Source organism: Tursiops truncatus, chromosome 3 (assembly GCF_011762595.2).
Source record: "Tursiops truncatus isolate mTurTru1 chromosome 3, mTurTru1.mat.Y, whole genome shotgun sequence".
Taxonomy (NCBI): Eukaryota; Metazoa; Chordata; class Mammalia; order Artiodactyla; family Delphinidae; genus Tursiops; species Tursiops truncatus.
The window spans coordinates 166,997,872-167,022,571 of NC_047036.1; the positions used below are offsets into that span (position 1 = coordinate 166,997,872).

Consider the following 24,700-nt stretch of genomic DNA (forward strand, 5'->3'; position numbering starts at 1 on the left):
GGGGCCTCTGTATCCTCGGGTTCCACGGCCACAGATTCAACCAACCACGAACTTAAACGCCATCCGCCCTTGGCTGGTTGAATCCGCGGATGCGGAACCTGCAGATACAAGGGCTGACTGTAGTTTATTTTTGCCTGATTTTGGATTTTTTTTTTCTGTGCCACCCAGCTTGTGGGATCTTAGTTCCCCAACCAGGGATGGAACCTGTGCCCCTTGCAGTGGAAGTGCAGAGTCCTAACCACTGGACTGCCAGGGAATGCCCCTGATTTTGGACTTTTAAGACTAGAATCATGCTGTGTATTCTTTTGATTCCACGCCCACGTTTGTACGATCCATCCAGGCAATTCTGCCCCGTTCGTTTTCACTGCTGTGACATTCTGTTGTATCAAAACCCTGCACTGGGTTTACCCATCCTTCTGTCGATGGACATTTCAGTTGGCCTGCTTCCAGCTTGGAGCTATTCAGAATAATGCTGCTGAGAACATTCTGGAACCTAGATCAGTGCAGACGTGCATGAGTGGAATTGCTAGTGGAAAGAAGTGCTTTCCAAAGCAGCCGAAAAATGTACACGCCCACCAGCAACGTCTGGGGGTTCCTGAGGCTGCCAGGGGGTTCCCATCCTTAGAGTACTACTTTCCAGGCTTTGTCAATTCTGCCATGCTCGTGCTGAATATCGGTCTCTAACGTAGCTTTCATTTTCATTTTCCTATGAAATTGACCACTTTTTCAACACTTTTCGTGTTTATCAGCCTTTCCCCCCCCTTTTTTGGGAGTGCCTGCTCAAGCCATTTGCCCATTTTTTTTCTATTCGTTTGTCTTTTTTTTTTTTCCTGGTTCGTAGGAATTCTTTATAAATTCTGGATACAAGTCCTTTTTTAGTTACACGTGTGGCAAATACCTTTCCCACTCTCTTTATGGCAGCAGCTTTGAAAATATTGTTTTAAAGACTTTCCTGCACATATGTGCTAAATACTGATAACATCATTTATTGACTCAATAAAGCGTTTCCCTTTTGGGGGGAGAATCTGGTGAAACCATCACTTGACTTTATTATTGCCCCATGCAGTGGAGCGTTGAGGCTGGCTCTTACTAGCTCTGAGAGCCAGCTGTTATATCCTCAGGAGTTTCATGAGCCAGTAGAGACTCACTTTGGTAGTGATCTATAGGCTCCATGGGAGCATTTACACCACGGGAATTGGCAAATGCTACAAATCCGGGCTCCCCCGGAACTGGCTGTCGCCCATTTGCTGGCCCACCACCGCCTGAAGGGGAGACCGTGTGGCAGTTTGGCCAGTCTTCAGGGGTTCTTCCTTTCTTTTTCTTGGTTTCTCATGGCTGCGTTCTCTGCAGTAACTATGGATCCTGGAGGCAAAGTTCCTCAAATTTTCAGCAGGCGATTAAACCCAAAATCTCTGAGCAGTTTTATAAATTTATTTATTTATTTTTGGCTGCATTGGATCTTCGTTGCTGTGCACGGGCTTTCTCTAGTTGCGGCGAGCGGGAGCTACTCTTCGTTGAGGTGCGCGGGCTTCTTATTGCGGTGGCTTCTCTTGTTGCAGAGCACGGGCTCTAGGCACACGGGATTCAGTAGTTGTGGCACGCGGGCTCCGTAGTTGTGGCTCGCGGGCTCTAGAGCGCAGGCTCAGTAGTTGTGGCGCACGGGCTGAGTTGCTTCGCGGCATGTGGGATCTTCCCGGACCAGGGCTCGAACCCGTGTCCCCTGCATTGGCAGGCGGATTCCTAACCACTGTACCACCAGGGAAGCCCAGCCCTCTCTGAGCAATTTTAATCAAAATGAGGAACTCAGGGACTAAAAGGGAGAAAGGGAATGAGCAAAGGATGAGGGAGCAGGGAGAACATGTAAATTTCACCAAGTCGGTGTGGAGGAGGCAGCCACCCACTGTAGACCCTAACTTAATCTGTTAGGATTAATTCTTGAGCTGTTCGTTATGGAAATGTTAAACATATGTAAAAGCAGACAGAGTAGTGTCACCCGACTTTAGCAGTTGCGAAGCAATGGTGACCATCTCATCCAGTCCCCACTCCCCACCTCGCCACCCCCCAACTTCTCCCCTCCCCACCCCATATCGACATACTCACTTCTGAATGACGATCTTCTTCTCCAGGTCACAACCGACTGAAATGAGGGCTGTCTGCAGCGGCGGGGGGATGTGGGGTGGAGAGACAAAGAGGGGATGAGGATGCTGACCCCGGTCAGCGAGGGCACCATGAAAGCCCACGAGGGGGCGCACTTGACGCAGCCGGGACCAGAAACCCTGCGCCTGGGTCGCAATGTGGTGTCCAGGTGCCTGGGACTCACAGAGTCAAACACTAAGAGCCTGCCTGATCTATGGGGCACCGCTAAGGTCCCGCCATCTGATAACCCCCAGCTAGTACACCTGCTCCGAGGTTGGGGAGTCCTGAGGCACAGCCCTGGGGGAAGACGATGGGGAAGGGGCAGTGACCTTGGCAACCAGGGCAGAATCACCTCCATTTCCAGATCCTGAGTGTGAGCTTAGCCAGCCCCTAGGGGACAAGCCAGCCAAGGCCTGCTGTCATCAGTCTTAACACTAAGGACAAAGAGTATGGGACAGGGGCTTCCCTGGTGGCGCAGTGGTTGAGAGTCCGCCTGCCGATGTAGGGGACACGGGTTCGTGCCCCGGACTGCCGCGGAGCGGCTGGGCCCGTGAGCCATGGCCGCTGAGCCTGCGCGTCCGAAGCCTGTGCTCCGCAACGGGAGAGGCCACCACAGTGAGAGGCCCGCGTACCGCAAAAAAAAAAAAAAAAAAAAAAGAGTATGGGACAGCAAAAGTTTTGGTCATACCAGTGGCTTAAGATCCAAGCATGAAATTTCTTTGTTGGCTATGTCCAGAGTGATGGTTGATATCGTGGGTCTCTTTATGCTGCAAGGCAATGGGAGTGTGTGTTATTGCAGTAAAAAGCATCGACAACCCCCCCATTCATTTATCTATCCTTCCACCCACCCATCCACCCACCCATCCACCCATCCATCCACCCCATCCCCCCATCCATTTCTCCATTCACTCATTCATCTGTTCATCCAGTCGGTCCAGTATATTGACCAAGAACATCTGCTCACACATGGTGGCGCCACCCTCCCTCTAGTTTCTACCTCTTCTTGAGTCAGTTTTGTTAATTTATATATAATTACTTATTGAAAAGAGCATCTGAGCCCCAGTTTTATTATCACCTAGCTGCATATAATGTTTTCTCATTGTTCTTTGAACAGGTTCGGTGTCCATACTTTTATTTTCATTTTTCATTCCTATTGTTCATTTTAATTCTGTCTTTTCTCCATCAGGATTGTGGTGTCTTCTGAAGAACCAGCTTTATCTTACGTCTTGACTCTATGCTGTCTTTTTGTTCTCTATTTAATACATTCCGTATTGTATCATGGTTCATTCCCTTCCCATAATTTCTTTTTGTTGTCCCCCTAGGTCCTTATGTTAAATATTTAGTTTATTTATCACTAGGTCCATTTTTTCTCCTCATAATAAAAGTGCTTGGGCTATACATTTTTTCTCTGAATATATTTGAGCTGAATTCTTTGATTCAGAGGTTATTTACACGGTGTTTCTTTTACATATATATATAATTTTTTGAGAAACTACCATTTGTTAAGAGTTTTAAAAACATTTATTTTATTGAAGTATAGTTAATTTACAAAGTTGTGTTAATTTCTGCTGTACAGCAAAGTGATTCAGTTATACATATATATATATATTGTTTAAAAAAATTTTATTTTATTTATTTATTTTTGGCTGCGTTGGGTCTTCGTTGCTGCGCGCGGGCTTTCTCTCGTTGCCACGAGCCGGCTTCTCACTGTGGTGGCTTCTCTTATTGTAGAGCACAGGCTCTAGGCACGCAGACTTCAGTAGTGGTGGCTCGCGGGCTCTAGAGCGAGGGCTCAGTAGTTGTGGCACACGGGCTTAGTTGCTCCGCGGCATGTGGGATCTTCCCAGACCAGGGCTTGAACCCATGTCCCCTGCATTGGCAGGCAGATTCTTAACCACTGCGCCACCAGGGGAGCCCTGTATATATATTCTTTTTCAGATTCCTTTCCATTATGGTTTATCACAGGATATTGAATCTACTTCTTGTGCTATACAGTAGGGCCTTGTTGTTCACCCATCCTATATTATAATAGTTTGCATCTGCTAACCTCAAACTCCCAACCCATCCCTCCCCCACCTCCCCCTTCCCCTTTGCAACCACAAGTCTGTTCTCTATATCTGAGTCTGTTTCTATTTTGTAAATAAGTCCATTTGTGTCACAGTTTAGAGTCTACAAATAAGTGATATCATATGGTATTTGTCTCCCTGTAAGAGTTTAATCGTTCTTGCCTGACTGTCCTTGGAGTGGGGGAGTCTGGGTCTCGGCCCTGATTCCTTGGCTCCTGCTAAGGGGACACCCTGGGGCCACCCACCGCTACCATCCGGTGATGACGTACCTGGAGGTGAAGTTGGGGTCAGCCCTGCCCCAGTGTTGCTGCTGCCTCAGTGAAATGTTCTGCGGAAGCAAGAGAGAAAATGCAACTGCAGCAGTGGAGCAGCCCCGGGTGGTCCCGCAATCAGGGCTCAGGAGAGACGGAGGGCAAGATGGGGGTGTTGGGAGGAGGAACCCGGGAGCCACCCAGCCTGCCTCTGGGTCTAAGCCCGTGAAAGGCTTCTGGAAGCTCATGGGAATGATCCCCCTGCTCCAAGCTCCCTGTCTTTGTCCCGGGGACCCACAGTGGGGCGTGACTTACTTTCCCCTCCTACTTAGCTGTGATGTGACATGGTCTGATCCAAAGAGTTTGTTGTGGTCTGGGGTCAAGTCTCAACTCCTTGCTGTGACTGCGAGGCCTGGCTCTGCCCTATGGATCCCCCAGACCCATATTTGGCCAAGACCCTCCCGGTGGCCCTGGCTTGCCTCCTGATTCCAGGGTTTACCCAGATAACTCAGGTCTCACGCCCTCCCCGGGTGGGTCAGGCTCCCCGCCACATCCTCCTTGCCCCTTCTGTGTGACACCTGACGCCCTCACTCTGGGGGACTGCGGCCTGCCTGGGGTGGGGGAGGGGCAGGGTCTGTGTCCCCTCAAAATTCTGCAGCACCTTATCTGGGTGTGTGTAAGGAAGGGAAGCAGGAAGGAGGTCCGACGAGGGACATCCTGAGGGGGCTGGACCTGGCTGGCCCAGTGGGTCAAGGCCGAGCCCCTCTCCTGTTGATCCGAGTTTGAGGGGGGGGAGGGGCGACCTCACCAGCCTGTGTTTGGTGTTCCCATCGTAGGTGTAGCCGTCCTCGTAGATGACAGCCTGCAGCCCCAGGGAATGGGGGTTGCTCACCATTACCTGGGGGCGGGATGGGAGACGCACGTTCTGTACGGCACCAGCAGGCCAGCAGGCGCGGCGGGAGCAGCTGGGGGCGCACCCACAGGTGACCCCGGTCCCCCTTCAAACTGAAGACTCAGCTTGCTCTGCAAACGCAGCTGCCGGCTCCATCCCCAGATGCACCCCCCCCCACCCCTTGTCATCTACACCCCCTAACTGTGGCTCTGAGTCCCGTTGTGCAGACAGCCTGGGGTTGCAACCCTGCAAGACCCAGAACTGTCCCTGGTGCGCGGAGGGGCCCGTCCTGCGGGGGGCGGGGGGTAAGGGGGGGTGATGAGAGAGCACAAGGCAAGAGCCAGCCTGGCGCCCCCTCGCGGGCCCTGGTCCCAGCTGGCTAGACATCCCCTTGCATCCTTACACTGGTCCACCCCCCTGTTTTCAGCTCGATTGTTTGCACCAAGAGTCCAGGCTTGGACACGTGGGTTTCAGCTCCAGGAACGCCCACTGTTTTTCAGGCATCCCCTCCAGGAGGGAAGCCGGCGCTGGCTGAGCTGAGAGGGAGGAAAGGGCATTTTTGGAAAGGTTCTGGGGCAGCTCCGAAGACGGGTGGAGAGCCGGCACAGAGGGATTGGGAGAGGAGGCTGGGCCGGCAGGTGCACAGCCACGGCCAGGCATGTGGACCCTAATGAGGAAGAAGGGGAGTTTCTAGGGGCTTCCTGGGTGAGCGTGTCTTCCGGGGGGGATGCCAGGGAATTTCCAGAGCCTGGGAATTGTGGGCACAGGACGTGAGGCCAAGGCTGCTAGGGATGCCAGGTGTCAGAAACACTTGTCAAACAGATAAAGCATGCTTACTAGTGGGACGGGTGATGTGCTGGGCCGGGGTATCATGAGGGCCGTCAACTCCAACTCACTGTTCATATCAATGGTATACATTTTATTTTCAAATTCTCCCTGCAGAAGTTCCACCTAGTTAGAAATGCAAAAAAAAAAAAAAAAAAGAAAAAATGCATCAGTCAGTCATTCAATCCATCAGATCAAGCCTCTGTTCCCCAAACTACAGGGCAAGTGGTCAGTGGCAGGACGGGGCTCCCCAGGGATGGAACCTTCCAGTCTCTTGGGCGCAGCAACCTGGGCTGTCACTCAAGCCACTGTCTTCGCCGCTAGACCCTGCACCCGCAGAAGACCCTCAAGGTTCCCCCCACCCCCGGACACAGCCCCTCTTCTCTCCCGAAGTACCCTGGCCCCTCCACTCCCTGCCTGACATCTTGCAGTAATTGCCTGCTTGCGTTTCTTCCTAGAATTATTGCCAAGCGTGCATCCCTAGATGATATAATTTTTCTGTTGGCGAACATCTTGTCTTTTTAAGTCTCTTTCAATCCACAGCTTCCCCTCCCTCCCTTATCATTTTCATTTCTAGGCATCTTTGAAGAACCCAGACCGTGGGACCTGTAGATTTCCCGCTGTCTGGGTTTCCCTGGGGCAGATGGACACACGTTCCTACGTGCTCTGCCTTTTTGGCAGGTTGGTGGCTGGATCCATCAGATTACGGTGGGATCGAGTTGGCAAGACCCAGCAGGTGAATGACATTCCGTAGGTGGCACGTAACGGCCCGCTGTCTCTCTTTTCCGACACTGGGGTTGCCACAGGGCAATACCTTATCATTTTGTTTTCATGTATTCACCGGAATAATTTTATAAAGAGACCCTTTCCCTGTGCTGACCCATTACAAGGGTGTGAAGGAGAGGAGGAGAAATGCTTGCATCTTGCCTTTTATTTATCCCCTTTTTGTTGTTGTTGTTGCTGTGCGTGGGCTCTCTCTAGTTGCAGAGAGCGGGGGCTACTCTTCGTTGCGGTGCGTGGGCTTCTCATTGTGGTGGCTTCTCTTGTTGCAGAGCACGGGCTCTAGGCGTGTGGGCTTCAGTAGTTGTGGCTCGCGGGCCCTAGAGCACAGGCTCAGTAGTTGCAGCGCATGGGCTTAGTTGCTCTGCGGCATGTGGGATCTTCCCAGACCAGGGCTCAAACCCGTGTCCCCTGCATTGGCAGGCGGATTCTTAACCACTGCGCCGCCACCTCGTAAGCCCTATTGATCCCATTTTTAAGACAGTGGGTTGGTTGCCTGCCGTGCTAGGAGGGGAACCAATAAGTTGCTTCTGATTCCAGGTCTGGGGTTGGCAAGGAATGACAAGGTTAACTGAAATGTCCTGTCCTGGCAACAGGACTCATGATTGCCCGTGTGCATCCTGGTCTCCTGGTGAAGGTGGTGTCTGCCAGGCTATTTACCCCGTCCAGACTCTATTCTTTTCTTTTCTTTTTTAAATTTATTTATTTTTGGCTGTGTTGGGTCTTCGTTTCTGTGCGAGGGCTTTCTCTAGTTGTGGCAAGCGGGGGCCACTCTTCATTGCGGTGCACGGGCCTCTCACTATCGCGGTCTCTCTTGTTGCGGAGCACAAGCTCCAGATGCGCAGGCCCAGCAGCCATGGCTCACGGGCCCAGTTGCTCCGCGGCATGTGGGATCCTCCCAGACCAGGGCTCGAACCCATGTTCCCTGCATTGGGAGGCGGATTCTCAACCACTGCACCACCAGGGAAGCCCCAGACTTTATGCTTTAAAAGCAAATCGCTAAGGCCAGTCCACACGCAGGCAGGGGGCATTCAACACCACCTCCTGGAGGGGAGAGTATGTACTTATGTTATTTGGAACTCCTCTGTGATGGAGAGGTGTCTCCCATCCGTTTATTTATTCAGTCATTTATTTACATCGGTATGGACTCGTGTATATTTATTTTGTACTTTAGCTTATTATCCAATACTGTGTTATTTTTGTGACTCACAACTATTTCAGCTTTCACCCATAGGATCTCGATAGGCTTTGTCTTTTTTGGTGGGGAAACACTACTTGCTAACGCCATCTTTCTCAGAACGGTTTCAGTGGCCAAATATTTGCATAAAAGCCTTGCTGTGGCTTCCTCTCTCTCTCTCTCTCTCTCTCATTCTCTCTTTCTTTCATTTTCCTGCACTTGGCATAAAACCAGCAATTCCCAGACATGCCAGACATGTGATTTCAAAGACCCACAGGAAAATGCTCAGGGCTGGGGATTGACATGTTACTGTGGCAAGAAAAGAAAATAAGAAAAAACCCTGTTCCCACCTATGAGCACCATCATCTCATAAAAGGACGTTTTAGACAAAGTGTGTTTTATCGATAAACTGTACATGGCACAGTTGCCTTTCTTTGAGTTTTCATTTCACTGATCACCATGGACTCAAAGGCCCTTTGGAAATGGACACTCTAACATCTTTCTGGAAATGAATCCATAGGGTCATGACCACATACTTTGCAGACATCGACCTGGAGTTGGGGATCCATGAGAATCGCCTGGATGTTCACGGGGCACTTCTGGAAATCAAAAGCTGGTGAGGTTGAGTCAGGGAGCGGGCTCAGTATCTCGAGCATGCCCACGTCAGTGAACATCAGGACCGCCTCTTCGGACCAGATGTTTTGGTCTGCAAACTAAGAGAAAAATGACTTCTGAGATCAGCTCATTCTCATTCTTTTTTGAGGATGTAACCTTTTTCTTATGATTCGTATTTAAAGAAGGTAGACCAAAAAAAAAAAAACCCAAACCCTAAGAAACCAAAAAACCAAGCAAAGTCATAAGTATACTTTGTTGAGGCACCTACTCTTCAGGTGTAAAACTAATTGAGATTACTGTTATGTTATCACTATTGCTATTAAAAATATTATTACTAGTTTAATAACTAGAGCAATTTCTTCAGAAAAAGGATCAGACAAAAGAAAAAAAGAAAGAAGAAAAAGGATCAGACATTTGAGAGGAAGACCGTTATTCCTTACCAACCGGGTAGCGCCGGGATTTGACCTACTTTGATTAGAGAACTTGACAGGATTCCCAGGCTTCCATAGTATAAATTATTCTCCTGAGTTAAAACGGCCAGTTCATTTTCATCTAGGGAAAACCAAAGAAGACAGAACAAAAATTGAAACAAGGGTTGTTTCCATGGACAAAAATGTAAAATATATTAAATATTAAAATTAGAAAATTACCCCAAATTCCATCATACAGACCAGGGGTCAGCAAATTTCTTCTTTAAAGGACGAGATGGGGACTTCCCTGTGGCGCAGTGGTTAAGAATCCGCCTGCCAACGCATGGGATGTGGGTTTGATCCCTGGTCAGGGAACTAAGATCCCACAGGCCGCGGGGCAACGAAGCCTGCGTGCCACAACTACAGAGCTCGCGCGCTTCAACTAGAGAGTCTGAGTGCCACAAACCACAGAGCCCACGTGCTCTGGAGCCTGCGCACCACAACGCAAGATCCCATGTGCCTCAACGAAAGATCCCGCGTGCCGCAACAAGGAGCCGACACAGCCAAAACGGTCAATCATTCAATCAATCGATCGAAAATAAATAAAATAAAAAAGACAAGGAAGTTTTCAGAAGAAGCAAGGTTTGGGGCTCTATTGACACCTGGGGCAGGACGGTTCTTTGTGGGGGGGCCGTCGTGGCCACAGTGGGGTGTGGAGCAGCAGCCCCAGCCTCCACCCAGAAGATACCAGGAGCCCCCCGAGTCGTGATGACTACACATGCCTCCAGACACTGCCCAGTGTCCCCAGGCTGAGAGCCAGCGGTTAGATGGAGAAAAGGGATCCCTCAGGGCAGCGGTAAGCTATGGGATGAGATTCCAGATACATAAACCTGAATGCAATCCTTGCAAGTTTGGACTCTATTCTTTAGAAAATAAGGAACCAATCCAGCAATCCCACTCCTGGGCATATATCCAGAAAAGGTGAAAACGCTAATTCAAAAAGATACATGCACCCCAATGTTCCCTATTTACAGCAGTCAAGACATGGAAGCAACCTAAACATCCATCAACAGGTGAATGAACAAAGAAGATGTCATATATGTATATACAATGGAATATTACTCAGCCGTGAAAAAAGAATGAAATAATGCCATTCGCAGCAACATGGATGGACCTAGAGGTTATCATATTAAGTGAAGTCAGAGAAAGACAAATATCATATGATACCATTTACATGTGGAATCTAAAAAAATGATACTGATGAACTTATTTACAAAATAGAAATAGACTCACAGACATAGAGAACAAACTTATGGTTACCAAAGGGGAAAAGGGGGAGGGATAAATTAGGAATTTGGGATTAACAGATACACACTACTATATATAAAATAGATAATCAACAAGGACCTATTGTATAGTACAGGGAACTATACTCAATATATTATAATAACCTGTAATGGAAAAGAATCTGAAAAAGAATATATATATGTTCAGTTATATATATAGATATGAAACTGAATCCCTTTGCTGTACACCTGAAACATTGTAAATCAACTATACTTCAATAAAAAAATAAAAATTAAAAAAAAGAAAATAAGGAACCATTAAAGATTCTAGACATGGGAAGTGATGTGTACTCATGGTTTTTTAAAAAAAAAAGAGGGGCTTCCCCGGTGGTGCAGTGGTTGAGAGTCCGCCTGCCGATGCAGGGGACACGGGTTCGTGCCCTGGTCCGGGAAGATCCCACATGCCGTGGAGCGGCTGGGCCCATGAGCCATGGCCGCTGAGCCTGCGTGTCCGGAGCCTGTGCTCCGCAACGGGAGAGGCCACAACAGTGAGAGGCCCACGTACCGCAAAAAAAAAAAAAAGAGGAGGGAGAAGGCAACCCATAGAATGGGAGAGAATATATCTCTGATATATATTCTCATCCCATCTCTGATAAGGGACTTGTATCCAGAATATATAATAATTCAGTAATAAAAAGACCAACAGCCCAATCAAAAAATAAGTAAAAGATCTAAATGGACATTTCTCCAGAAAAGATATACAAATGGCCAATAAGCAGGTGAAGAGACCCTCAACGTCATTAGTCAGTAGAGAAATGCAAATCGAGCCCACAATGAGATACCACTTCACAGCCACCAGGACGGCTCTAGTGAAAAAGACAGAAAGCCAAGTATGGGTGAGGATGTGTGGAAATTGGAAAGGACTAATACTGTGTGGTCCCCCTCACAGGAGGTCCCTAGAGGAGTCACATCCATAGAGACAGGAAGTAGGATGGTGGGGGCTGGGGGAGGGGGATGGGGAGTTCGTGTTTAATGGGGCAGTTTCAGTTACACACGATGAATACATTCTAGAGATCGGCTGGACCACATTGTGCGTATACTTAAAACTGTACTGTGCACTTAAAAATGTGTTCAGAGGGTAGATCTCATGTTAAGTGTTGTTACCACAATAAAAAAGAAAATGATGGGTAATGGAAAAGGCAAACAGTAGAATGACTCAACGATAATACGATACCATTTACATAAAAAGCAACCACAACATCTAGCCCCCTACCAAGTTATTACAATAATATTAACCGTATTCCTTATGCTGTATATCCATCCTTGCGACTCATCACTTCATAACATAGGCAAATGTCAAATCACTACGTAGTACACCTGAAACCAATATAATAGTGTATATCAACTCTATTTCAATAAATGAAAAGAAAAAATGGGGGGAAAAGGGAAAAAAAAAAGCAACCACAACAAGCTACACAGATGACGCTGTACATTTTCAGCAGGTCCATATTTAATATAGGTGTGAGGCTTTCAACTGGCTAAAAAGATACTTTCCAGATTCCTAACAGTGATGACCTTTAGGAAGCCAAAGAGGGGCCTGGATTCAAAAAGCTGGTCAAAAGGACTTTAATTATAGTTGTAATGTTTTAAAAAAAGCAAACTTTTAAAGGACCATGCATCACTGGCATAATTATAAATTAATTTTTTTTTTTCTTTTTTCTTTTTTTTTTTTTTTGCGGTATGCGGGCCTCTCATTGCTGTGGCCTCTCCCGTTGCGGAGCGCGGCCATGGCTCACGGGCCCAGCCGCTCCGCGGCATGTGGGATCTTCCCGGACTGGGGCACGAACGCGCATCCCCTGCATCGGCAGGCGGACTCTCAACTACTGCGCCACCAGGGAAGCCCCTATAAATTACTTTTATATCATTACTTTCTATCATGATAAATTAACGTTTAACAGATAAACGGACATAGACAGTAGGAGGTAACTCAGTGATGGGCAAACAGGGAAATATGGGATCTTAAAAGTTACACGGGTGGGACTTCCCTGGTGTCACAGTGGATAAGACCCTGCGCTTCCAATGCAGGGGGCCCGGGTTCGATCCCTGGTCAGGGAACTAGATCCCACATGCATGCTGCAACTGAGAGTTCGCATGCCACAACTAAGGAGCCTGTGAGCCACAACTAAGGAGCCTGTGAGCCACAACTAAGGAGCCTGCCTGCCACAACTGAGACCTGGTGCAACCAAATAAAAAAATAAATACTTTAAAAAAATTACAGGGGACTTCGCTGGCGGTCCAGTGGTTAAGACTCCGTGCTTCCACTGCAGGGGGTACGGGTTCGATCCCTGGACAGGGAAGATCCCACGTGCCACGCTGTGTGGCCAAAAAAAAAAAAAAGAAAACAGAAAGGTCACATGACTCCACAGTTTGCTGCACTATTTGCCTCAAATAGTGAGGAGCATGTGAGGAGAAAAATTACACTGGTGGGTTTCATTTTACCTGACTGAACCAGCGGCAGGACAACAATTCACTGGCAAAGAACTCCTGGGGGTGCCATCTGTCATGGGCTGAATTGTGTCCCCTCCAAACAAGATATGTTGAAGCCCTAACCCCCAGGACCTCCCCAGGATGTGGCCTGATTTGGAGCCAGGGTCTTTACACAGGTGATACGGTTAAGGTGAGGTCATTCGGGTCGGCCCTACTCCAATAGGACTGGCGTCCCTGTAAAAAGGGGAAATTTGGACACAGGCATACACAGAGGGAAGATGATGGGAGGGCACAAGGGGAAGACGGCCGTCTGGAAGCCGACGGGAGAGGCCTCCGAAGGAACTGGCCCTGCCAACACCTTGACCTCAGACTTCTGGCCTCCAGAACTGGGAGACAATAAATGTCTGTTCTAATTCACCCAGTTTGGGGTGCTTTGTCAGAGCAGCCCCAGCAAACGATATCCAACTGACATTCCATTTCACTGTGAAAGGGCACAAAAGTTTCTGCTCTGAGTTCCAGAATGTGTGATAACCGTATTTTGTTTCTGTTTTGGCCAGGCTGGATCTAGGGGGTCAGAGGTGAATAAGTCAGGTCTAAAGCACTTCTAGAAAGCTACCCTCAGGCCGGGCACGCACTGGCAGCAACGCTGTGGATGGTGATGTTGGCTTCAGAGATGGAAGAATACAAGATGTGTTGTCCTTCTCGCACATGGACAGGGTTGACCAGCTGACCTAGGAGATGACAGAGCAAATCGCGAGACATGAGCACGTATTAGGCACGGGATCCCCCGCTGCCCACCTGGCCCCTCGGTTTACAACTCAGATGATAAAGAATCAAGGAAAATGCAGCCGTGAGATGCAATGCTGTAAAACTTCACATAGAATTCATTAGGTTTAAGAAAATGCGACCCCCGCCCCCCGCCGCCCAATCTTCTTGATGTGAGAGCTCTGAGGAATGGACTGGATACCAGGTGAACTGCAGGATGCCTTTTACTATACAGGTAACATGTAATCAGAACTTTCTTTCTGAAATGCCCCCCACCCACCCCCCGTGGCCAGGCCAGCCCTAAGCCCTTTTCTTGCATTGGAAGGAAACAGCTGTGTTCAGGTGGCTGACTGGTACTAGGGGGTGTGCTGCAATTGCGGGTGCTCTGGCAGCCACTGTTGTGCCCAGAGGTCCCTGACAGCACCTCCTCCTGGGGGGGCTGCCTTTTGCTCTTCTCCTTACTTGGGCTGGTAGGCTGGGGCTCATGTGTCTAGGCCTCAAAACAAGATCTGCAGTTCCTGGACTTGGCCCCTCTGCCCTAGGCGTCCAGTGACTTTCAGAACCTGCCTTCAGGGCCTAAATATCCCAGGAGGAGGGAAATGGGGTTTGGGGGGTCGAAGTGAGGATGGCAAAGTGACAATGGGCTTGTCGTCATCCACTCAGGTCAGGGAGAGAAAAAATGACCGCTTGTGCTTGCCCACCCTGAGCCTGGGCCTCGCTCACCTGCGTTTCGGGAAATCAGCAGGCTCTTCTCAAACCAGAAGATCAGGATGCCTTTCTGGCCCGGGGCAATAAGGATGTCAAGGGTCCCATTGTAGTCAAAGGGCAGCCCGAAACTGCGGTTCAGGGGGTGGTCTGAGTAGCCGAACATGGCCTGAGAGAAGAATATTGAATCTTGAGCAAGAAAAGAAATGACCGCAATAGAACTGTGTGAGTCCATGTGCTTTGTCACTGGAACTTTCTTCAGACCTTATTACCTAGTCCGGTGGTTCTCAGCTTGGGGTGATTCTGCCCCCAGGGGACACTGGACAGAGTCTGGGCTCATCTGTGGATGTCATGACTTGCGGGGCTCCTGGTGTCGAATAAGTGGGTGCAGGTGGCAGCTCTACACCCCACAGCACCCGGGATGGGCCCTCATGACAAAGGACACCCCCGCGGTGCTGAGAGCCCCCTCTCTCCTTCTGCTCTGCCACGCCCACGTTGGTGCCCTTGTACCTGGATTATCATTCAAGCTGATTTCCCAGGGCTGGTCCCCAGATTCTTTTCTTTCTTCCTTTCTTTTTTTTTTTTGGCCATGTCCTGTGGCTTACGGGGTCTTAATTCCACGATCAGGGATCAAACCCGGCCCTGGCAGTGAAAGCGCAGAGTCCTAACCACTGGACCGCCAGGGAATTCTGCACCCGCCCCAACCCCCGCCCCCACCGATTCTTTTCCTAACAGCCTTTTGTGTCTTGTGACCCTCTAAGGTCTGGCTCTTAAGTAAATTCTAAATTACTCTCCGTGGTTCTCAAAGTTCTCTCTCATCTGCTCTTTTTTTTAAAATTAAAGTATAGTTGATTTACAATGTTGCAATAGTTTCTGGTGTATAGCAAAGTGATTCAGTTATATATAAATTCCTTTTCAGATTCTTTTCTATCATCTGTTCTTTACGGAAGACCTCTGACAGCACTACACAAGGATGGAATTAAAAAACCCAACACTGGGGCCTCCCTGGTGGTGCAGTGGTTAGGAACCCGCCTGCCACTGCAGGGGACGCGGGTTCGAGCCCTGGTCTGGGAAGATCCCACATGCTGCGGCGCAACTAAGCCTGTGTGCCACAACTACTGAGCCCCCATGCCACAACTACTGAAGCCCACGCGTCTAGAGCCTGTGCTCCGCAACAAGAGAAGCCACTGCAATGAGAAGCCCGCGCACCGCAACGAAGAGTAGCTCCGCTCTCCTCAACTAGAGAAAACCTGTGTGCAGCAACGAAGACCCAACGTAGCCAAAAATAAATAAATAGATAAAATTTCTATATTAAAAAAAACCCAACACTGACACTGGTTCATAAGTGAGTCCCACCAAGATACTGGCATCCGTTTTCCAGAAGATGCACCGTGGCGGAGGGAGAGATTTTCCCCAGGATGGCTTGCCGAGTGCCTCCGAGTTTGCAGCAGATGTACGTGGTTTGCAGGATCCTAGTTCCCCGACCACGGATGGAACACGTGGCCCCTGCAGTGAAAGTGCCGAGTCCTAACCACTGGGCCACCAGGGAGTTCCCTGGGTGGCTTTCTAAGTGCCTCGTGGGGCGAGGAGAGAAGCTTAGCGGGTCAGGGCCACGGTGGACTGTGCACGGCCTGCTGACCTTGACTCGCCCCGCCCCCACTGCGGCCGCAGGGGCCAGACCCACCCATCCTCACTACGCTAAGGGACCGTGAGTGAATGTGAGTCCGCAGCCCTCAGCCCACGTCTGCTCAGCGATGGATTGGCTGCCTGCCGGTCCCTGGAGCCTGAGAGGCACCATCTCAGCAGAGCTGCCAGGGGTCCGAGTAGCCAATTAAGACAACGAGCCAAACACTAGAGTGCATTCCGCTTGTAATTGCTCACTGCGGTGGCCTAAGAGCCCAGGCCAGAGAAAACGCCAAGGGCCCCTGTTCGTCCCTCCGCAACGGAACCGCGGCGGGTCCCCTGGGTCAGCGCAGGGGTGGGGTTCATTTCCCTGTGTGGGGAGCCCCAGTCAAAAGGCGCCTGCAGGGACTTCCCTGACGGTCCAGTGGTTTAGGAATCCGTGCTTCTACTGCAGGGTGCACGGTTCGATCCCTGATCTGGCTGGGGAACTAAGATCTCGCATGCCGCATGGTGTGGCCAAAAAACAAACAAACAAACAAGCAAAAAAAAAAAAAAAAAAAAAAACCACCCCGGGCCTCGGCCTCGGGAGGTGGAAGGGCCAGGAACTGAAAAGTACTGAGTCAGAGAGCCGGGAAGTGGCTCCAGGCTTCCCCCTCCTCCCCGCCTCAGGAGTCAGAGATCTGAAGACCAAGCCTGGGCTGGGAATGCAGAGATGCGCGGAGCCTGCCTGACCGGAGGCAGGAGTCCTTGACCACAACGCCTTCAGAGCCTGCCCGTGCATCGTGCCCCAGGCGTGGAGTGGGGAGGGCAGCTCCCCCAACCTCCGCCCCCATGCCCTCCAGGTAAAGCCTTGTGACTGCCTGTGGTCAGATCTGGGAAACCATGCACAGGTTGTAACCAGAGCCGGACTCCTCAGCCACCTCTACATTCTTGGGATTTCCAGAGTCTGGGAGTGTCTCATTCACCAGGCGCCCTGGCAGTGCGTGCTCATGAGGGGACTCTGGATGGGGGTCTGGGCCCACCGTGTGATTAGAGGGTGGGGCTTGCAGCCACCAGGTAGCAGCCCAGCCTCTGGGAGCTTCCTGATTGTCTGTCTCCCCCAAACTTCAGAGTGGCACACCTTGCTTACAAATTTTGCAACACGGGGGTACTGACTGTACTTTAATCTTTGCCTGACTTAATATTTTTTCTTCAGATGCACTTTGCATGGACTGATTCCTCTTCTTAACTTAGCCTTATCCTAAATGATACCTGTGAAGTCACAGTTTTCACGTCCCGATTTTCTGAATCCACGTGAAAATAATTGTTAACAAAAGGGTTGACATGAGGCATTTAAAATGGTCTTGGGTGCCACCAGTGACACATGCACCACACCTTGTATTTTATCCCTTAGTGCCCAGCACCTCCTAGACCCTACTTAAATATTGCTGAGTGCATGCCTGAATGAGCTAATGAATGGGGGGAGAGAGAGATGGTGGGTGTGTGGGTGGGTGGAAGGGTATATGGGTGAATAGGTAGCTGGGTGGATGGATGGTTGAGTAGATGGATGAATGGATGGATGTGTGGATGGGTGGGTGGATGGATGTGTGGATGGATGGATGGATGGAGGGATAAGCAGGTTAATGGATGGGTGGATGGATGGATAAGTAGGTTGATGGACGGATGAGTAGGTGGGTAGATAGGTGGATGGATAAATAGATAAATGGAAGGATGACTAGATGGATGGATGGGTGGATGGATGAGTAGATGGGTGGGTAGGTGGGTTGGTGGATGGATGGATGGATGGATTCATGAATAGGTAGGTTAATGGATGGATGGATGGATGATGGATGAGTAGGTAGGTAGATGGAAGGATGGGTGGGTGGTTGGATAAATAGATAAATGGAAGAATGGGTAGATTGATAGATGGATATGTGGATGGATGAGTAGGTGGGTCAATGAGTGGGTGGATGGATACATGGATGGACAGGTGAATGAAAAGCTAGATGGATTTCAGATATGAAAATCTAAGTGTGTGAGTTTTGACAAAAACCTGGCTTGGGGTAAGGGTCACTGAAGTGGTTCTTCCCAGTCCAAAAGGTACTCACCTTCCGTTGGTCAACGAGAAGCAGCCCAACCTGTGAGAGGGAGTAGAAGTAGAAGATCCCGCCCAAGGAACCGACTAGTTCTGCCTACGAAACAAACAAAATAGAAGTAAGTCATAAACATGTGTTTAATTCTAAATTTAACTCTAGATTATCCAGTAAGCTAAAAGGAAGGAAAGTCTTTTTCTTTTTAACAATATTGTGATCTGTTTTCCCTCTGTAAAAATGTAGCATGTAGGGCAGAACTTTGAATGAAGTCGGCTTTGCCTGGGCTGATAGGGGAAGTGGTGTGACCCACACTGTGAGGTGCCTGCCTAGGTCCCTCACTCCTGCCTAGGTTCCTCATTCCTGATCTTTGGCTGGTCAGCAAAGTGCCCACGAGCAGGCAAGTTGGAGCATGAGGCCAAGGACCCCAACCTAGGGACAGTGGGACAGATTGCCATGGCAACCCAGCTGGCTCCCTCCAGACACTTTTCAGGTAAGAGAGAAAGACCACCATCTTATTTAAGCCTCTGTTATTTGGTTGTGTGTGTGTGTGTCGGGGTGGGGAGTATTTCTATTATATACAGTGTCCTCCCCCAATTCATAGGTTGAAACCCTAACCCCATGTCTTTGTCTGTTAGGGCTGCTATAACAAAATACCATAGACTGGGAGGCTTATAACAACAGTGCCCTCCTTTATAAGGGCACTAATCTCATTCATAAGGGCTCCACCCTCATGACCTAAGCACCTCCCAAAGGCCCCCATCTCCTAATACATCACATCAGGCATTAGGATTTCAACATATGAATTTCGGTGGGGGACACAAACATTCAGACCATAGCACCCCCAAAATGATGGTATTTGGAGGTATGGTCTTTCGGTAGAAATTAAGTTTACTAAGCCCTAATCCAGGAAAACCTCATCTTAACTAATTACATCTACAAAAATCCTATTTCCAAGGAAGGTGACATTCTGAGGTTTCAGGGTGGACATGAATTTTAGGCGGACACATGTTCAACCCAGTCCAGTTCTCTCATCTGTAAGATGGGGATGCTGGTGGTACCTGATGTTGTAATCCATGTGCAGCCTTTACTATGGCACAAGCTTTTTTCCATGAACCGTGCTGTCTCCTTTCCTAACTTCCTAATCTCCCTAGCCAGCTGCTCTGACCTGAAATTCTTCCCTACGCTCCCATCCGCTGGACTCTTCGAGAGAGAAAAGTCCTTGCTCGCCACAGACAGCTAATTACTCCTATCCCACAGGACACATTTTTCTGTTTGTTTGTTCATTTTCTTACCAAATTGAACATACCTGTCTTTCCTGGGAATATTTCTGAAATCTGTATCCCCGGGTATTCGAGAAATAGATATTGGCCTGAGATATCTGATCTCCACGCAAATAAGCAAAAACCGAGTTACTTATATCCTGGAAGAACACACAAATAAAACAGTCTCTTTAAAAGGAGATAGAAGGTGGGGGGGCGGCGGCTGGGGAGATGTTCTTTAAACAGATAAATCAGTTCTGGAGGTCTAATGCATAGCATAGTGGTCACAGACAGCAATACCATATTAGAAACTTCAAAGTTCCTGAGAAACTAGATCTTGTTTCCACAACAGAAAAGCAATGGTAATTTTGTGACACGACAGGATGGTAATCATACCGCAACATGTAAATGTGGCAAATCAACACATTGTATACCTTAACTTTACACAGTGTGGTATATCAGTGACATCTCAATTTAAAAAGCAGGGAGGACAGATGCCAGTGATAACATGCCTGGGCATTTAACCCAGAGAGATGAAAACTTATGTCCACACAAACACCTGTACATGAACGTTTATAGTGGCCTTATTTGCACCAGCCAGAAAGTGGAAACAACCCAATGCTGGTACACCCACCACTGTGGAAAAGAGCAGACTCGACATATACGTGACAAATCAGATGAGTCTCCTGAGAATTTTGCTGAGAAAAGCTAGTCCCCAAAGGTTGCATATTGAATGATCCCGTTTATACGACATTCTTGACATGACAAAATTAGAGAGATGGAGAACACGTTAGTGGTTGCCAGGGGTTAGGGCAGGGCACAGAGGTATGGAGAGTTTTGGGGCCATGAATCAGTTCAGGGTTTTCCTTTGTTTGTTTTTTTGTGTGTGTGGTACACGGGCCTCTCACTGTTGTGGCCTCTCCCGCTACGGAGCACAGGCTCCGGATGCGAAGACTCAGCGGCCATGGCTCACGGGCCCAGCCGCTCCACGGCATGTGGGATCCTCCCGGACCGGGGCACGAACCCATGTCCGCTGCATCAGCAGGCGGACTCTCAACCACTGCGCCACCAGGGAAGCCCCAGTTCAGTGTTTTGATGGCAATAGCGGTTCTCTGACTTTAGGCAGTTGTATCCATGTCAATTTCCTGTTTGTATCACTATAGTTATGTAAGATGTAACCACTGGGGGAAACTGGGTGAGGGATACATGGGACTCTCTATTATTTTTTCAACTTCCTGTACATCTATAATGATTTCAAAATAACAGGTTTTAAAAAAGAAGATAGATGGATATATTCACAGTGTGTCAGCCAGATGATCCCAGGAGCTCCAGAGCCCTCCCACGGGCTCTCAGTCCTCTTCTGAACCCTGGGAGATAACATGGCCTGAGTCCTGAGTCCATCACTGTCCCAGCCCTCAAGCCTTACACTTCTTTTTTTTTTCTGCTTCGCTGCATGGCATGCGGTATCTTAGTTCCCTGACCAGGGATCAAACCCGTGACCCCTGCAGTGGAAGCATGGAGCCCTAACCGCTGGACTGCCAGGGAAGTCCCTACACTGTCTTTATTTCCATTCATAATTAGCTCACAGCAGAGTAAAAAATGAGATACAACACATGGTACTCACCATGCAAAAGGAATTTCCACTGTAACAACAGTTGTCACCAGAAATATGTGAAACAGGGTGTTCTACACCTGAAAGGAAAAGGGCATTGAAATGCTCTCTGAGTTCCCTGAACGTTCAGAGAGAAGGTTAGAGCAGGGCTTCTCATCCTCCACACTGACATCTGGGGCCAGATCGTTCTCAGCTGAAGGGGCTCCTGGGCACGGTAGGATGTTTTGCAGCATCCCTGCTTCTACTGACTTATTTAACTTATTCAATTAGTTATATAATGATTTATTTAACCAGTGGAACTCTACTCCAGTCTTTTTTTTTTTTAAGGTTTTTCTTAAGCTTTAGATCACAAAGCATCCTTTTTTTTTTTAGTTAAAAATTTTTTTTTAAATTTATGGCATGTAGGATCTTAGTTCCTGACCAGGGATGGAACATGTGACCCCTGCAGTGAAAGCACGGAGTCTTTTTTTTTTCCAAATAGAATTTATTTATTTAGGCTGTGTCAGATCTTAGTTGCGGCATGAGGGATCTTAGCTGTGGCGTGCAAACTCTTAGTTGCAGCATGTGAACTCTTTTAGTTGTGGCATGCATGTGGGCTCTAGTTCCCCGACCAGGGATTGAACCTGGGCCCCCTGCATTGGGAGCTTGGAGTCTTACCCACTGGACCTCCAGGGAAGTACCTCTCCTCTAGTCTTGACAAGCAAAAATGTCTTCAGACATTGCCAAGTGTCATCTGGCGGGTGAGGGGCAGAATTGTCCCTTGTTAAGAACCACTGGTTTGGGGTCTTCCTTGGTGGTGCAGTGGTTAGGAATCTGCCTGACAATGCAGGGGACACGGGTTCGATCCCTGGTCCAGGAAGATCCCACCTGCCACAGAGCAACTAAGCCTGTGCGCCACAACTACTGAACCTGTGCTCTAGAGCCCGTGCTCCGCAACAAGAGAAGCCACCGCAATGAGAAGCCCACGCACCGCAACGAAGAGTAGCCCCCGCTCGCCGCGACTAGAGAGAGCCTGTGTGCAGCAACGAAGACCCAATGCAGCCAAAAATAATAAATAAATAAATAAAATTTTTAAAAAAAGAGAGAGAGAAAAGATAAAACTTGAAAAAAGAAAGAGCCCACAAGCCATGCAGGGCAGGGGGAAAATATATTTAAAAAAAAACCCCACTGCTTTGGCAGAAACTCTTTTAGGACTCTGCCAAAATTGCAGGAAGGGTGCCCTTCTCTTAGCAAGGCATTCTTTGATTCTGTTTTAAAAGGAGAAGCTTCAGCTCCAGAGAAAATACACACGTGGCCAACGAGCACATGAAAAGATGCTCAACATCACTAATCATTAGGGAAATGCAAAGCAAAACCACAGTGAGATACTGTCCCACACCCATTAGGATGGCTACTATGACAGAGACAGAAAACAAGCTTCAGTGACAATGTAAAAAAATTGGAAACCTTGTACACTGGTGGTGGGAATGTAAAATGGTTCGGCAGTGTGGAAAACAGTGTGGAGGTTCCTCACAAAATGGAAAATATGATCCAGCCAATTCCACTTCTGGGTACACACCCACCAAAAACTAATAGCAGGGACTCAAGGAGACATCTGTATACACAAGTTCAAACTGGCATTATTCACAATAGCTAAAACATGGAAGCAGCCGAGTGTCCATTGACAGATAAATAGATAAGAAAATGTGGTCCATTCATACAATAGAATACTATTCAGCATTAAAAAGGAAGGAAATTCTTTTTTATATATAAATGTATTTATTTTATTTAGTTTTGGCTGCATTGGTTGCTGTGCGCGGGCTTTCTCTAGTTGTGGCGAGCAGGGGCTACTCTTTGTTGCGATGCGTGGGCTTCTCATTGCAGTGGTTTCTCTTGTTGCAGAGCACGGGCTCTAGAGCACAGGCTCAGTAGTTGTGGCACGTGGGCTTCAGTAGTTGTGGTGCGCCGGCTTCAGTAGTTGTGGCTCGTGGGCTTCAGTAGTTGTGGCACATGGGCTTCAGTAGTTGTGGCGCACGGGCTTCAGTAGTTGTGGCTCGTGGGCTCTAGAGCGCAGGCTCAGTAGTTGTGGCACATGGGCTTAGTTGCTCCACGGCATGTGGGATCTTCCCGGACCAGGGATCGAACCCATGTCCCCTGCATTGACAGGCAGATTCTTAACCACTGCGTCACCAGGGAAGTCCCCAAAAGGAAGGAAATTCTGACACACGTTACAACATGGATGAACCTTGAGGACATTATGCTCAGCGAAGTATGATCCCAATACTGTATGATCCCACTCATTTGAGGTCCCTAGAGGAGACACATTCATAGAGACAAAGTAGAATTGTGGGTGCAGGGCTGGGGAGGAGGATGGGGAGTTAGCTGTTGGGATGCTAGTAAACAAATTGATGGAGAGATGATCCCATTCATTTGAGGTCCCTAGGGGAGACACATTCATAGAGACAAAGTAGAATTGTGGGTGCAGGGCTGGGGAGGAGGATGGGGAGTTAGCTGTTGGGATGCTAGTAAACAAATTGATGGAGAGAAGAGGAAGGACAGAGAGTAGACTGACTTACGTTACAAGGAGCCCTGATGGTTCCTTCGTAAGTTAAATATAGAATTTCCATCTGACCCAGCAATTCCACTCCTAGGTATCTACCCAAGAGAATTGAAAACATGTATCCACACAAAAACTTGTACACAGGTGTTCACAGCGGCACTATTCACCACGGACCAAAGGGGGAAACGACCTCAATGTCCACCAGATGATGAATGGATACACAGAAGTGGTCAATCCACACAGTGGAGTGTTACTCAGCCATAAGAAGGAATGACCTCCTAATACACGCTGCGACATGGATGAATCTCAGAAACGTGATGCTCGGTGAGAGAACCCAGAGGAAAAAGGCCACATGTTGTGTGATTCCATTTATATGAAACATCCAGGACAGGCAAATCCACACAAATGGAGAGCGGGTGAGTGGTTGCCAGGGGCTGGGGGAGGGGGAGGGGGAGGGACTGTGAATGAGGACGGGGTTTCCTTTCGGGGGGATGACAATGTTCTGGTACTCAACAGTGGTGACTTTTGCACAACACTGCGAATGTACTAAATGCCATTGAACTGTACACTTGAAAATGGTTAAAATGGTGACTTGTATGCCCCTCCCCCCCAGAAAGGGAAAAGAGCCTTGAATTGTGAGAGAGAAAAGAATTGCACTGGAAGATTAGGAGGGGCACTGGGAGAGGATTGGGGCGTGAAGGAAAAGCCCACCAACATGGTTGAAGTTTGGAGGAAGAGAGAGGAAGGTGGCGAGGAGGGAGAGATTTTAGGCAGTGTCGCTGTGGGTGGGAAGATCTGTAAAGAGTAGGTCAACTGATGTCTTGGAGGCAGAAGCATGTTTGGGGTGGATATGAGCAATTGATGAGATGGTTATAAGACTGGCCCCCAGGGACTTCCTTGGTGGTCCAGCAGTTAAGACTCTGCGCTCCCAGTGCAGGGGGCCAGGGTTTGATCCCTGGTCAGAGAACTAGATCCCGCATTGCAACTAAGAGTTCATGTGCCGCAACTAAAAGATCCCAAATGTCAAACTAAAACCTGGCTCAGCCAAATAAATAGATGAATATTAACAACAACAACAAAAAGACTGGCCCCCAGGCAGCCCAGCTTTACTTGCGTTATCCATTCTCTGTGGCCTATTCATGCTGTGTTTACCACAATCCTCGATGGAAACACTCAGTCCCCCCCCGCGGGATGGGGTTT

At 48.7% G+C, this 24,700-nt stretch overlaps 1 protein-coding gene across 4 annotated transcripts in view; it reads right to left on the minus strand.

The window, feature by feature from the left end:
• Positions 1-24,700, minus strand: part of CATSPERD (cation channel sperm associated auxiliary subunit delta) — a 40,065-nt gene that overhangs the window by 8,861 nt on the left and 6,504 nt on the right. For 3 of the 4 annotated variants that reach the window (XM_073803378.1, XM_033854593.2, XM_073803379.1), the window contains 12 exons: positions 20,974-21,041; positions 19,397-19,510; positions 18,106-18,189; positions 14,414-14,564; positions 13,561-13,656; positions 9,212-9,294; positions 8,664-8,840; positions 6,183-6,296; positions 5,262-5,351; positions 4,472-4,530; positions 2,825-2,903; positions 2,101-2,153 (listed from right to left, as the gene is read on the minus strand). In XM_073803378.1, coding sequence (XP_073659479.1) covers positions 2,101-2,153; positions 2,825-2,903; positions 4,472-4,530; positions 5,262-5,351; positions 6,183-6,296; positions 8,664-8,840; positions 9,212-9,294; positions 13,561-13,656; positions 14,414-14,564; positions 18,106-18,189; positions 19,397-19,510; positions 20,974-21,041 — 1,168 coding nt within the window. The remainder of the gene's footprint in view (positions 1-2,100; positions 2,154-2,824; positions 2,904-4,471; positions 4,531-5,261; positions 5,352-6,182; positions 6,297-8,663; positions 8,841-9,211; positions 9,295-13,560; positions 13,657-14,413; positions 14,565-18,105; positions 18,190-19,396; positions 19,511-20,973; positions 21,042-24,700) is intronic. The other variant, XM_073803377.1, reaches the window with a different exon arrangement.